The sequence below is a fragment of the Calonectris borealis genome, chromosome 6 (assembly GCF_964195595.1).
Source record: "Calonectris borealis chromosome 6, bCalBor7.hap1.2, whole genome shotgun sequence".
NCBI classification, from domain to species: Eukaryota; Metazoa; Chordata; class Aves; order Procellariiformes; family Procellariidae; genus Calonectris; species Calonectris borealis.
In genome coordinates this window covers 31101497-31115899 of record NC_134317.1, presented here as the reverse complement: position 1 = coordinate 31115899, position 14403 = coordinate 31101497, and the positions used below count along the sequence as shown (strand labels likewise).

The 14403-nt window shown below is 42.0% G+C and overlaps 2 protein-coding genes across 12 annotated transcripts in view; one reads left to right on the top strand and one right to left on the bottom strand.

Annotated features, from left to right (window-relative positions):
* Positions 1 to 14403, bottom strand: part of LOC142083689 (hyccin 2) — a 79111-nt gene that overhangs the window by 1595 nt on the left and 63113 nt on the right. For both annotated transcript variants that reach the window (XM_075153483.1, XM_075153486.1), the window contains 13 exons: positions 14167 to 14253; positions 12769 to 12858; positions 11969 to 12000; positions 10634 to 10691; positions 9555 to 9739; positions 8828 to 8926; positions 7054 to 7163; positions 5658 to 5790; positions 5149 to 5245; positions 3320 to 3466; positions 2551 to 2722; positions 1708 to 1769; positions 217 to 335 (listed from right to left, as the gene is read on the bottom strand). In XM_075153483.1, the coding sequence (XP_075009584.1) occupies positions 217 to 335; positions 1708 to 1769; positions 2551 to 2722; positions 3320 to 3466; positions 5149 to 5245; positions 5658 to 5790; positions 7054 to 7163; positions 8828 to 8926; positions 9555 to 9739; positions 10634 to 10691; positions 11969 to 12000; positions 12769 to 12858; positions 14167 to 14253 (1391 nt within the window). The remainder of the gene's footprint in view (positions 1 to 216; positions 336 to 1707; positions 1770 to 2550; positions 2723 to 3319; positions 3467 to 5148; positions 5246 to 5657; positions 5791 to 7053; positions 7164 to 8827; positions 8927 to 9554; positions 9740 to 10633; positions 10692 to 11968; positions 12001 to 12768; positions 12859 to 14166; positions 14254 to 14403) is intronic.
* The window catches only part of NIF3L1 (NGG1 interacting factor 3 like 1), a 23942-nt gene extending 9539 nt beyond the window's left edge, over positions 1 to 14403 (top strand). For 2 of the 10 annotated variants that reach the window (XM_075153560.1, XM_075153558.1), the window contains exon 7: positions 177 to 2715. In XM_075153560.1, the coding sequence (XP_075009661.1) occupies positions 177 to 184 (8 nt within the window). In that variant the 3' untranslated portion in view covers positions 185 to 2715. Of the gene's footprint in view, positions 1 to 176; positions 2716 to 5659; positions 5856 to 6275; positions 6572 to 10512 lie in introns of those variants that run through there. The other 8 variants (XR_012674146.1, XR_012674147.1, XM_075153554.1 and 5 more) reach the window with 8 other exon arrangements.

Here is a 14403-nt window from a genome sequence, read left to right as displayed (position 1 = left end):
TTTTTACAGATCCCAATCCATGTAAAGAGTGTTGATACGGCACGGAAAGAGCTGCAATTACAGAATTTCAGCCCTTTGCTAGTTCCTAGGTGCTTCAAACAATACAGCCTCACTGTGAGCTGTAGACTGGTGTCTTAGGGATACTTAGTAGCAAGTAAGCATCTTTTTTGTTTAAGGTGGCTGAATACCCAGAATTATCTTCTTCCCCCAACTCACCCGCTTGGTCCGGATAAGCTTGTGGTCCCTGAATTCTGTCAGCTGTGCCCTGAGTGTCAGGTCACTGTTCACAAGGAAGGCCTCCCGACACTGCTGGTAGAAGTCTTGGAAAGACAGCCCTGGAGATAGAAAAAGGCGAGAACAAGAAATTGAAGTGGTAAGATTGTAAGGTCTGACAACAGATATTCTCTCCACCTACAAATCTTGCGTTGGCTTAGACCACAGTGGCTACGGTAACATCATCACTTTTTTCGAGTATACAGCCAAGCTAATATTTCAGTAATTAATGGAAAACAGGTGAATTAATGTTCCAGTCATCCTGTTTGCCTAATGCAATTTTAATAGGACTTTAAATGCACTTCCCAATATGGTTAATCTCTCTTAATTTCCAACTCCTCTATCTTACTTCCAACTTTCTTTACCATTAACATGTTATTCATATCCCCTGCAGCACCTGTTAGACACAGTGACAGAATATTCCACATGTATCCTAGAAAGCAGGGACACATCAGAAGTCACTTAGAGCAGCATGGGAACAGAATCTCCTGTCTTTCCGTGCTGGTTTTAGCTGGGATACAGTTAATTTTCTTCATAGTAGCTAGTATAAGGCTATGTTTTGGATTTGTGCTGAAAACAGTGTTGGTAATACAGGGATATTTTAATTATTGCTGAGTAGTGCTGACACAGAGTCAAGGCCTTGTCTCTCCTCACCCCACCCCACCAGCGAGGAGGCTGGGGGTGCACAAGAAGTTGGGAGGGGACACAGCCGGGACAGCTGACCCCAACTGGCCAAAGGGATATTCCATACCATATGACGTCATGCTCAGCATATAAAGCTGGGGGAAGAAGGAGGAAGGGGGGGGGGTGTTCGGAGTGATGGTGTTTGTCTTCCCAAGTAACCGTTACGCGTGATGGAGCCCTGCTTTCCTGGAGATGGCTGAACACCTGCCTGCCGATGGGAAGTAGTGAATGAATTCCTTGTTTTGCTTTGCTTGCGTGCGTGGCTTTTGCTTTACTTATTAAATTGTCTTTATCTCAACTCATGCGTTTTCTCACTTTTACTCTTCTGATTCTCTCCCCCATCCCACGAGGGGGGGAGTGAGCAAGCGGCTGTGTGGTGCTTAGTTGCTGGCTGGGGTTAAACCACGACACTTTCCCTGGTCCTTTAAGTGCTAGTTATGCAAATTCATATTCTTCCTCTATTTTAATTTTTTAACTCCACAGTCCCCCATGAATGGTCTCAGTCACGTCTAAACATCAAAACAGACAACAGTAAGAGGAGGTCCTTCGGAACCAGCCAGTCTATTGATTTGCTGTCAGTGTCAGACACAGTACCACTAGAAAGACAGTCTACGCCACTGAGTCTCACTGAGCCAACAGTTCCAGCACTTCCATTGCTAGAGTGATGTAAGCTGCATACCAAAAGCCGTGCTGCTGTACTGAGCTGGCAATGGCAACACCCCAAACAGATGAGAAAAGGTGGGTACGTACCTGGATAAGATGGGTTGTCCTTGTTCTCCAGCTGATACTGAGCAAGCAATCTGAATATCCCCCTAAGTGAAAGGAGCAGAGAGGAAAATCAAAAGAAAAAAAAAAAAAAACACCAAACCCAAACCCCCAAAAACCCCACCATTAGAAAATATTAACTGATTTTTCCCTCACGACCAGGACTTTATGCATGAATCTCGTCACTGGACAAGGCCTGCTATCCAAATGCTGTTCATTTAAAGTAACCAATCAATTGGAACCCAGGTCCTACCATTTTCATCTTCAACACTGCTGTTAGAAAACACAGATTGCACCCTGCTAGGTATAGACCAGAGTAACCTAGTAAGGACTGGATCCTCAGCAAGTGCTACTATGAAGTTGTCCTGGTTTCGGCTGGGATAGAGTTAATTTTCTTCCTAGTAGCCGGTATAGTGCTATACAAGAATATACTTATACAATGCTATAAGAATATACAAAATAAGTGATGCACAATGCAATTGCTCACCACCTGCCGACCAATGCCCAGCCAGTTCCTGAGCAGTGATCGCTGCTATCTGGCCAACTCCCCCCAGTTTATATACTGAGCATGACGTCATATGGTATGGAATATCCCTTTGGCCAGTTTGGGTCAGTTGTCCTGGCTGTGCCCCCTCCCAGCTTCTCACTGGCAGGTCACGAGAAGCTGAAAAATCCTTGACTAGTGTAAGCACTACTTGGCAACAGCTAAAACATCAGAGTGTTATCAACATCATTCTCATACTAAATTCAAAACACAGCACTATACCAGCTACTAAAAAGAAAATTAACTCTTTCCCAGCCGAAACCAGAAGTATAACAGTGTCTTACCTGGCATTGAGAGTGAGACTGCGCAGGACATGTGTTAGGGAGCTCAAAGCCAAAGATCCAGATTGTTGTACTAAAAGTGAGTTCTCATAAGATGTTTCTTCCACATAAGGACTAAATGTGGTTGTTTCATACCAAAGCCAGTTGTAGAGGCTTAGCTTTGCCTGATCCCACACTAGACAGAAAGAAAAGAAAGAGCAGACAGAATTGGGAGATTTAGCTTTTCTAAGGTGTTAAATAAGCAATATTAAAATGTACTTAGTTCTACTGTTGGATTTGAGGAAACAATGTATGCTTGTGAAATTCAGAGTACATACACCCAGATACTTGCAGGTCAAGCAAGACAAATTCTCTGCAAGAAAACGTTTGCACACATTCCTTCTTCATACCAGCTTCATAGATATACTGTAAATCCTTCCGGACTCAGCAGTGTGCAAAGAATTTCCAGGTGATAAACAAAATTGTTTAGATCCAATGACAGACATAACATCCAATCTCCATTTCAGTAAGTCCCTAAATCAAAGGGTGCCAGAAGCTTGGAGTCTATTTGTATACTATGATCAGTGACTGGTAGTTCTCAGTATCTTTATACAGTTTTGTTCAACACAGCCATAGTCCCAATAGGGGCTTCTAGCTGCTACCACCATACATACATCACCAGATCTATTTTGAACATCAAGAGTAATACATGAGCTTATGAAACATGCTCAGCAGCCCCAAAGTACAACGCAGATTCTTCTCTCTTTGCTACATCAAGCCCAAAGGGACTCACTGAGAGGAGCATTGATGTGATCGATAGAGGCAATGAGGTAAATCCTAGGCAGAGAGGATAACTGTGCAAGGATCTGCTGACTTCTTTCTCCTCTCAACATCTGGCTGTCCAGGTTATGAATGAGGACATAGAGCTCTAAAGATGAATCTGCAAGGTCAGAAAAAACAGCAGAGAACCAATCAAAGAAACTGCACACAAAGTGGTTTCCCATTCCCAGTGCAGCCTAGGACAAGTCTATTCCATCAGGCTCCATATTCATCACTCCAATATCAAATCACTTTCCTTGTACAGTTTATTTTGATCTCCATCCCACACTTGGTGTTTCTGAGCACCTGAAAGGCTCTCAATTCACTGTATCACAGTTCTCATCACAGCTACAGTTCTTTTTGCAGTTTAAGCTTTTCTTTTATAATCCACTTTCCACTTGTTCATGGCTTTACCAGGAATTGCCCTTTTAGCTATGACTTTTAGTCCTGCGATTCAAGGTCACTCAAATGTATTTTAGGATGGAAGTCTAAGCACAGTTTCTTCAGCTGCTTTTGAGTTGCATGACTAGGATCTTTAAGCTCCTCCTCACAAATGAAAATGCATTTTCTATTCAGGGTTGGAACCAAAGCATAGCAGCTTCATTGGAAATCTTTCCCACTGAGTCCTCAAAGGAAGTTACAAAGACTTAGCTTTGGATAATGCAAATCGTAGATGTTAAAATTTCCAGCTAGCTTGTTGCTGCTGTACTTATCCCCGGGAACAGCTATTTCCTGAGTCCAGAAACAATTCCGAAACAGCAGCCAGTTTTTGTGCAAATGAATACATACTTGGCTGCCAATGGAAACCAAAGGTTCTCAGATTCCCAGTCAGATCAACTATAGTGAATTACAGAAGACTGATTTATGTAGATTCAGGTGGGTACCGCCGTTAATCAGTCTTTTTCACTTAGTCCCACCAGAAATACTCATAAGGTAATGATGGAAAACAGAATGTGAACACTTAAACACCAACGCCATGCACAATTAAGATTCCATGGCAATTTGCGTATGTATACACAAGCAGTAAAACGGACATTCAAAAAGAATTCAGCAAGCATTCCATGTGGCAATACCTGTTTAATTTTGTTTTGAACCCAGTTCTAACCTGCTTGTTTGACACACTGCTGTCCTTTATTTCATCTTACATGTCAGTATTTGCATATATTAAATTTAAATGACCATTCCACTAAACCATGTACATTTAAGCCTTAATCCAGTCTATACTGAAATTTATGGAAGGACCCTCAGGCCATGATTTTCCAGAGGAGCAAAAAGGACTTGGTATCTGTCAGCAACTGTCATTCCAAATTGTTTGTGAGTTCTTCATTCTGTTGATTTCAGTGAGGTTTATATCAGGTCCTCTAGCACCCATTAAGAACCATCTTCCCTCATGTAGCTGGAGTTCACCTATCCTGTCTTCCACCAGGAAACACATGGCTACAGAAACATCGTGTAAACAAAGCACAAAGGCACTCTGCTAAATGCAAGAGAGATGAGCATTTCAGTTTGCCAAAGGACTGAGGAGCCTCTGTCTTGTTAGAACACTCGTGCCTTCCTCTTTCCCTTTCTAGAGAACTTAGTGTGTGAAACACCGACTGAAGTAACAGCTTGGGATCATGTGCACGTATATTCCTGGTGCATGTATGTTTTCATATACATGGCATAAATTACAAGCAAGAAAGTACTACAATAAACTAAGAAACTGTAACTGTACATATGAAAACTATGAGGAAAGAAAATGTCCAGGCTCTCTTAACAGTAAGTGGACTCTAACATTTTTATGTATAAAGTTAGTCATTTTACCTTCTTTAAACCTTTTAATGATGAATTCAAGTTGGTCAAGGGGGCTGCGGAAGGTCCCTATATGATCCAGTACCTCCTCTGTGATGGAGTTGAGAATCTGAAAAAGAAAACAGCAGTCCCTTCTGAAGGGCTCTGGCACTGAAGGACCTAATGGAGAAAATCTGAAACTGAGCCCTTGACTGTCATGAGGGAGGTAATCTGATTTTTACCATCAAATCCCCAAAACAGTTAACATAAACCAAAAATTTCTACCACTTTTCAAAACAGTCACATAAAATAAGGCTTTAGACTGATGAGTATCTATTAATGACAGGAATTACTGCAAGTCCTTGGAAAACGCATGGGCTAATTTCTTTAAACTCTTAAAAGAGAGATAGGAACTGCTCTTCCTTCAAGAGTCTGCTGCTATAGGATGCAGCAGGTTTCCTTAATATTTTACACTGAAAGACTTTAGAGGTATCTGTAACACAGGATGATTAGATAAACCCGTAAGCTTTTCCCACACTTACAGATCTCACAGTGATGCTGGGGAAGTATCCATTAACCACAAGGTGAACAGAACTCTGGAGCACAGAGGTACGAAACTTCTCTAACAAATCACGCTTTGAGCCCAGTCCATAAAGCACGATATTGAAACCCAAACTGCAGAAAAGTGAGCAAACACACTGAATCAAAACAGTAGAAGTCCCTTTTTAGGTTCATACATTCATTAAGAAAAATGATCCATTGCAATCTTGCCTCTAAAAATTCCATGTTTCATCAACTCCAGGCTTATCTTCAGCTCAGAGCTGACAAATAAGGTTAGCTGCAAGGAATCTGAAATGTGGCACGTGCATCCTAGTAAAAAAAGCATTTTAGCAGCCTGGAGGCCCACAAATTTAGCAAAACATCTATGGAAGAAAATGGTATTGTCCAAAAATATGAGACTAGATCTGCCACTTCAGATAACGAAGAGTAACCAGCATTCACATTCACCCCCTCACCAGTGATTATATTAAATGTAATTGCTGTGACCCATGGTAAACAAGAAAAAAAGCAAGCCTTCATAATGGTTTTCTACTCTGATCTGCAGGCACAATTTCAAAGCAAAATTAAACTATCTCTTTCTTATCCTAATTGTGCCACAGAGAAAGAGGCAGGAACGCATGACGAGAACACGGTATGGAATCACAAAGCTTTGTTTATTTTTGAGAAGCCGGAAAAGCATCACCTTGACCAGAAGGAAGAGTATCAGGTCACTCCGATAGCATTGGGCAAAGGTAAGGTGTTCAACAATTGTCACCGACTTCAGTATCATCTACGGATTTGTTCCTTCTACCCTGCCACATACATCTCTAACATTTGCCCAGATGACTGAGTCACAGAGAACTCCTCCTCTTGCAATGCTCCAGCTTTCAAAGCTAACGTCTTTTTCATATGCTCTGTCACTCCCCAAGTGAGTGCACTCAAAGTTAACTGCTACACCACTGGGGATAGCCACATACTGAAGAAATTGGTGGTGGGCTACTCACTACCAACTACACTGCTGTAAGCAAAACTGGCTGTTCACAAAGGACACTTTCCTCATCACTTTCCTCATTCCTCATCAAAAATGAGCTGTTTTCTTATTATTCATTTTCCCTGTTTGTGAATGCCCTCTACCTTGGTTTACAGAGGCACAAACAAACTAGCTAGGCAGAATGCAACCTCATTTCACTTCAGGCATTCAGTTCAAGAAGTTAGATATGATTTGGTCTACAGGAAACATTGTACTAAATTAATGTCACCTAATTTTAAATTTAAGCAATCAATCAAAGAAAAAAAGTTGCTCCTTAACTCATCTACAGGATGTTGGTGACATGAAGGTAAGTTTACTGGCAGCGCCTGTGTACTAGGCTTCTTCAGTGATTCTCATTGGATACTCACTGTAATTGCAGCATCCACTTGGAAAACAGGGATTCGTGTTGCTGGTTTAGCTCTTTAATTTCAGCAGCATAGGCAAGGGGAGCTTTTTTCAAAAGGTCATGCAGTGTTTGCTGTGTTGAGAAAGAGATAAGACAACAGTCATTCAAAGCTGAGAAAAAACAAGACATATATCTGGAGTCCTTACAAATACCCCTCTGGTATGCTCTCTAGCTAGGGAGCAGAATGGTTTTCCCTGACAGTGCACTCAATTTGTGGTTTTTTTCCATGAAGACCCCTCTAAACACAGTTTTGCTACTGGAGAAACAAAGCAGAGATTAAGTAACCTTATTATGGGACATGGCAGCCAGACTAGGACTAGAACCGATACCGCACTGTGTTTTCTCTCTTCCTGCCGAGTATGGGAAAACCCCTACTGAAATAATGGACACACTCAGAGCTTACACAGCACCAAGCACTGTACCAGGAAGATACCAACATCACAACCCTGCTCACAGGAGCAAGGGCTCCAATCGACGTGCTTACCAATGGTTCAGGTGTTTGTCACTACAAGAGAACGCTCACAAACATCATCTTAAAAAAGAAATACAGCAGAAAGGAAATCATTTGCAGCTGACAGCTAAATGTAGAAAAAGTATTATTTCAAAAGCATCAAGAATCAAAGGATTAATTCAGCTTTAAAGATATGTTGGGATGTTGATGTTTAAACAGCACAGTAGCATGACAAATCACATCAAATCTACGCTGGCCTCCCTTTCTCTTCAATTTTAACAGCTTTGCTTTCCACTCTCTTGCAGTAGTGGAAACTCTTCCAGTTTACTCTGGAAAGAACACAAAGACAGCTGCAATGTATCAGACGAACATAAAGCACTGAGAGACAGAACTGCTAAGCCTTCAATTTCTCTGGAGCCAGCAGTAGATTTAATATGGAAAGCCTTGATTTCCTTCCAGAGCTGTTATGAAAGAACTTGTTAAGAATCCAGATGTTTCTCTGCGTAGTAATTCCAGACAACAGCAGGCATCAGGCAATCTGCATATATGCCATCTTTTAAAACACAGATGGGTGCAAAAAGCAGTCATAGACACAAGAGCTCCAAGTATTTTACACGGTTCCCTGGCACCTGTCCTTGCATACCTGTCTCTGTAGCGTGCAACTGCTTGCTCTGAACTGTCTTGTAGAAGTGGCATATGGAAAAAAAAATACAGCAATTCAGTCACCACAATTAGACTGTTCTTGTCCCCTAGGAACTGGAAGGGGACAAAGTGCATTTTACAAACTAGGTGACAACATTTAGAGCTGTCCCAGTCCTGCATGTGGCTTGACCCAGTAATGCTCAGATGAAAAGGGCTCTCTCCATTTCCTCTATACATAAATAGTCAAGACAGCTTGTAATTCCCCTAAGCATTACATTGACAAAAATGCTGTTTGGTGATAATTTTTAAGGCAGGTCCCTACAACTCTGCTTCTCCCTCTTCTCCTCCTCCAAAAACAAACTTTAACCTGTTCTGGTAATGGCAGCTTTCAACTATCTGCCCACCTCATAGCACCTTCTGCCTGCATTTTCCCTACTGTCTCAGGTTCAAACACTGGGCACTGTCCCTGCTCAGAGCAGCAGGAGACATAATGCTTAAAATGCTACCTAAATCAGCGTTACCACCAAAAATGTAATCAGCAGAAATAAAGTGAAAATAGCAACATGAGGAAATTTTGATGAGGGAAATCTTCATCAAAGAAACCAAAAGCTCCAAGAGTTGTGTGATTCGCTATGAAGTGTACCTGATTCAATCTTCTTTTCCGCAACTTCTGCAGCGTTCGGTCCGAAGTGAGCACTTTGGAACTACTGTGAGCTTCAAAGTATTCCTCCACCAGATTGCTCTAAAAAGGGACAGCAAGATCAGCCACACTCCTCCTGCTGTCAAGTTACCCCTCTCCCTTTGCACACACTAACATGTCTGAAGATGGTCAATATGAGACATAGAGCAGGGATGAATAGAAAGCCAGAAGATACTTGCAAAAATAGCTTCTACAGTAGCATTCTGCCAAAGCTAACCTAGTCAGATGGTTCTTTCCTGAAGACAGAGACAGAAGAGAGATTCTGAGAGAGCAGAACATAGCAATAATTCTAAGGGGGTGTGGGGATCCCTGGTGCTGAAAGGAAATCAGACAATGAAGCTGAACACCAAGCCAGGAAGTAATGTGTGCTTCTTTTGGTGCTATAGGAGTCAATTTCTTCATCATTTCTCAGTACAAGATCTTCTGCTTCATGACATCTTAGAACTTCTTCTGGAGCTGCTGAAGATACAGACTGGATTAGCCCACAGGCTCACATGATGCCTGTCCAACAGGGAGTGCTCAGAAGCACAGCAAAAGCCAACCCAGATGGTTTGATTTGAAATGAGTCTAGCAGTTCTTCCCCATAGTTAGGTATGGTCACTTACAGCTTATTGCCCCTAAACATCCCTTCATGCTTGCTAGCTCAGGGGTATATCTTCTGCACACTCACCATCTTGTCCTCCTTAGTTTTTTTGGCTAGGGTGTTTCTGGGAGGAGGCGTGGATGCAGCCTTAGTTTTTGCTGGGGTCTTTTGACCTGCTAAAACAGTGCTGACTTCTTTCTGGTCTTCCTCATCCTCCTCCTCTGAGCAGGAAGCAGAATATTCACTCTCACTTTCTAAATAGGGATCTGGAGCTAAAGCATAAATTTAAGGTTAAAAGCTAGAAACGACTGCTTACACAGAACCCATTTTGCACCATCTTGCTCTCTCACGTACATTCTCTAGATGTTTTTCAAGCATATGATTCCTAAATATATTTCACAGAAAAGTAAAATCAATGCTTAAGAGGACACATAGCCATTTATTTCCCAGCTCTAGGCTCACAAATTATTGTTTAGTAAAGCTTGCTCCCTGATACCAACTAAGAAACATAATCCTACCATAAAAAGTGACTAAAAATGGACAACGGAATTCCCTATTTCTCTTAGCATCTCTACGTCAGTTTTCCCAAATGCCAATCACGCAAGCTGAGTATCTTCTGGGTCATACTCTGCAAAAAAGGTTTTGTAAAAGACCTCTATTAGCAATGTTCATTGAAGAGCACAGACGGGAATTTGGCTCAGTCTTGGTCTCTCAACACAAAAGAAGAAACAGAACATGAAACGCCATGCACTAAACTTTCCCCTGAATTCATTCTGAGCACATATAGCCAACGAGTTATTGGAAATACTTTACCATGAATGTCTCAGCCATCATCAAAAAGTTCTATGACTTGGTTCAAGTAATTGTGCCAGACTTAAGCGTCAGCATAGGTTAGATTACTGAGAGTTTTGTCTCTTTTGATCATGTTCACTGAAGTTCAGCAACTTGGTGCTTCTAGCCCTTCCACCCCTTACCTAAGTAGCAATCTGTTGTAGGGAAAAGGTCTACATGGACTTCCTTAAAGACATTTCTACACTCTCTGCAGGATGAATCAGATTGCTTCAGTCAGACTGCTACTACAGGCAGAAGCCCACCAGGAGAAACGCTCTCCTCTGAACACAGTGCCTCACTGACTGTGGGAGCTCACTGCAAAGGTTGATCTTTACCTGCTAGCCGCTTTCTGAGTCTGTAAGGTGTGGTAGACACAAATTCTTTCTTTTTACTCTGTAACAGCAAAGAAAAAACATGCATTAGAAGAAGAAACATATACCTCCTCAAAACAGCCCTCTGCCAAGCAAAGAGTAGAATCAGGTTACATTTCCAAGCTATCTCAGCCCACAAGAAACCAGGAAAGCGGAGGCAATAAGTATAGAGAGTTCTTGTTTTGCCATTCAGAGCTAGAGGGGGGCAGAATCAGGTTCCAAAAGGGGCTTAATTCTTTCAACTAATGTCCCAAGATAGAGGGTAGAAAACCATGAAATCTCCAACCAAGACGCCAATCTTGGCCCCTCAGGAAGAGTCAAACTGAAGCAATGACAAACTGGAAATGCTTTGGCTCCCCAGAGCAGTCATTTTCCACATCACACTGTCTACTCAAAGTCATTTGGAAATCCACTATGAAAACAACCACCAGAATGACAGAAGACCACTCAGAATACTAAGCCCAGAAGTACAGCAAAGGGAACTCAAGCTGCCTGGGTTCATCAAGTTGTAGTGGCATAGTGTACGTATGTGTAAAGCACATGCCTGACTCGGACACCAGATCAAGTCTGCAATACTTAGGAAAAACTTTTGTTAATCCTGTCAAAGTTGATGTGAAATCGTCAAGGAGTGAACATGGCATCCCAAAACAGCATCTCTTACAGACATATCTCATCCTGGAACCTTATACCGGAAAAGCTATGCACACATTTTTACTATGACGCTATGCCATTTTAGAAAGCCAATGGTTTCACAGCACTCTCTCCATAACCACCACAACTGGCAGTTCTGGACTGTATCTCTCTGTAGCATCACAAAAGACAACATCAACTTACATCCCCCCCATTATCACAATTTATTTTTTATAAACCAGTGCTAAAGTAAGAAACTGAACAGCACCACAGTTCTTGAATTCCTGTTCTAACAGCACTCCTTAAAATTAAGGCTGTTTCTGCCTTTGATAAGAAACTGGAAAGCTATGAGTTTAACTGCATATTAAGTGATTGTCTAACATCTTCATTTGTGTGATGCAAGGAAATAGTCTCCACCCATGCTAATTAAGCTGTCAAACCCACTGTTTGCCCACTGACTCCAAATCCCATAGTCCTGATTAATGGTAGCTCTGGTTCTCACTTGAGTTACTCCTGCTTGGTTGGATTAGGGGAGACATCTGTACTGTGGATGAGGCTTTTCAAGGTCCTTCCTTTCCAGAACTGCAGTAATTGGCCAGTTCAAGTTTTAAAAGTGGAAAAAAAAAACCAAAAACAAAAAACCCCAAGCAAGATAAAGTCATCACTCACCCTCTGCTGCACTTTGTTTGAACTTGAACGTTCTGCAAAGCAAGAAACAGCATTGTTCAGAGTACTGCATATTTTCAACAGTGGCACAAGATGGTCCGTTAGAAAAACACGGCATTCACTATTCAAAGGTACACTGCACCACAATATCAGCTCCCTGGGTGGTTACTCCCATGAGGGAAGCCTCTAGTTCCTCACAGGTAGGCAAGGAGAGAACAAAGACAGTCAATGTTATTACCACAGAAGGCAGCTTTTAATTCTGGTCACAGCTTTTGGAGGCCATCGGCAGGAGAGAAGAGACTGAAAAATGAGCTAGTCCGCTCCCTGAGCACATCAGACTCCATTTCTGAGCACAAAGTAACATGCTCTTGCCAGTGTTGACCTGCACTGACTTCTCCCACCTGTATTTCTCCCTACAGCATTGGGTGCTTGAATATTATATAATAAAGTGTGAATTTACACATGAACACCCACACAATCCTACCCATTTGGTGCTCAGCACATCAGCCCAGCTCATAACTCTCTCAAGTGCAAGCATTTCTGTTGAACACAGAGGAAATTGTTAAGTGTCACAGCAACAGATGAGAGAGAAGTTCCCGTTTTCTCTACACCAGCAAGGCAGAATAACAGATCTGACACCCAGGTGAACCAGAGGCCATGCATACCAAGCAGCTCAGTCTATAATGTTAAGCTGACTAGAATACTCAAGCATGACAGAAGCCGGCACTCACGCATTCACTCCACCGCCCACACATAACCCCCATTCACTCAGCTTCAGTTGCCTAAAGCATCACAGGACTTACTGCTGCTTTGAGGGGTTTTGGCTGTGTTCTCAGGGCACTCAGAGTGATCAGGTGCAACACTCTGTCCTGGTGTCTGGGCTAATTCAGAGGCTGTCGGAAATAGGGGGAAGGGAAGAAGTTTCACATGTCAGGTACAAAACTCTCAGCTCTGGCTAGTCAGCCGTGGAGCCATACACTTGAAACACTCTAAGTATTAATTTCCTAGCTATTTCAGGAAGTGTACCAGACACTTCCATTTTTTTTTTCTCACCCTCATGGTCAATTGAAGATTTTCAAAGACTGAACTCCTCAGTTACTTAATTTTACAAGTATAGCTGAGGCAATGGCAGAGCATGCTTTGCTCCCTGGGAGACCACATGTCTTTGAATCAGAGCAACGTTTGGTCATGCTCACTTAGTCCTTCAAAACTGCTCAACTGGACATAGTAGAGCATCAAGTATAGCAAACACATCAGTTCCTCAGGAGGTGGGTTCTTGTATTTTATTTACCTCTTTCTACTACTTATCAGCACAAGCTGAAGTTGAATCACTGATCTGAGTACGGAAGGCCCCCATATCTTGCTAACAGTCCCTCAAGAAAACCAGCCTTCCATTGTATGACTTGCCTCAGTTTTCAAACTGAGTCATGGCTCTAGGAGGGAGCACCAGTGAAACCTACCCTGCTGCAGAAGGAGGTGTAAGAAACATAAAACTTCCCAAGACACAGCAGAAGCCCAGAGCAGAAGTAGAGAGACAAGGAAACCACTTTCTGTATAGTGATATAGAAGGAATACCCCTCTCCCTTGGATCATCCTTTGTAGGATATATCAGTAGCTGTGACAGCTAAACACTAATGAAGTTCAGATGGTGCTGGGGACACAAAGACTCTTCAAGTGAGAAGAAATGAAGTGGCAGCAGAGCTCAAGCATCTTATTTAAACCACAACAGCCCATCCTCTCCAGAACTGCCACTTTCTACTTGCTTCTCCTAAGTCCACAGTTAGCCTAGCAAGCACGCTCAGACACTTTGAGTAGGAGAAATCCCCTGACACACAAAGCTAATACTGTCTTTTTTTGACTCTTGCTGCATAATGAGTTATTCTCGTATTCTCCTAAGTTACACAAATAAAACCCCTGCCATCCGTTGGCACTTACACACAGACTTTCTCCCAGCATTAAGAAACTTCTACTTTTTCTTATGTGTTTGTTTGTTATCTGTATTTCCTATCCCACCATGCCTTTGCTTTGTCCTAGCCCTGTGCATTTGTTTCTGAGGAAAACTGATTCAGAGCCAGATAAAAGCTACTGAAATACTGCAAACATATCTTTTGAATAAACAGAAGTGACAAATCATGTTAACAGAGTACTCAAAAAAAGACCATAGCTAAAGCAAGAATGAAAGAAGAAAGAGGAAAACATACCCAGCTCTGCCATTTTGCTGGAGCGTTTGGGAGTCTGGAATGAGTAAACTTCGCTACCACTTACACTTGAGCCATTTTCCACTGGATCTGTGAAAAGAAATGTTACTTGTAGCTATTTAAAAAGCACTGGTATATTCCCAACCCAAGGAAGGTGGAATGCAACATTTTACTATTTGGCTCAAAGGACTCTTTATATTGCAGGTGTTATGAAATAAATATTATAATAAAATCCTAGAA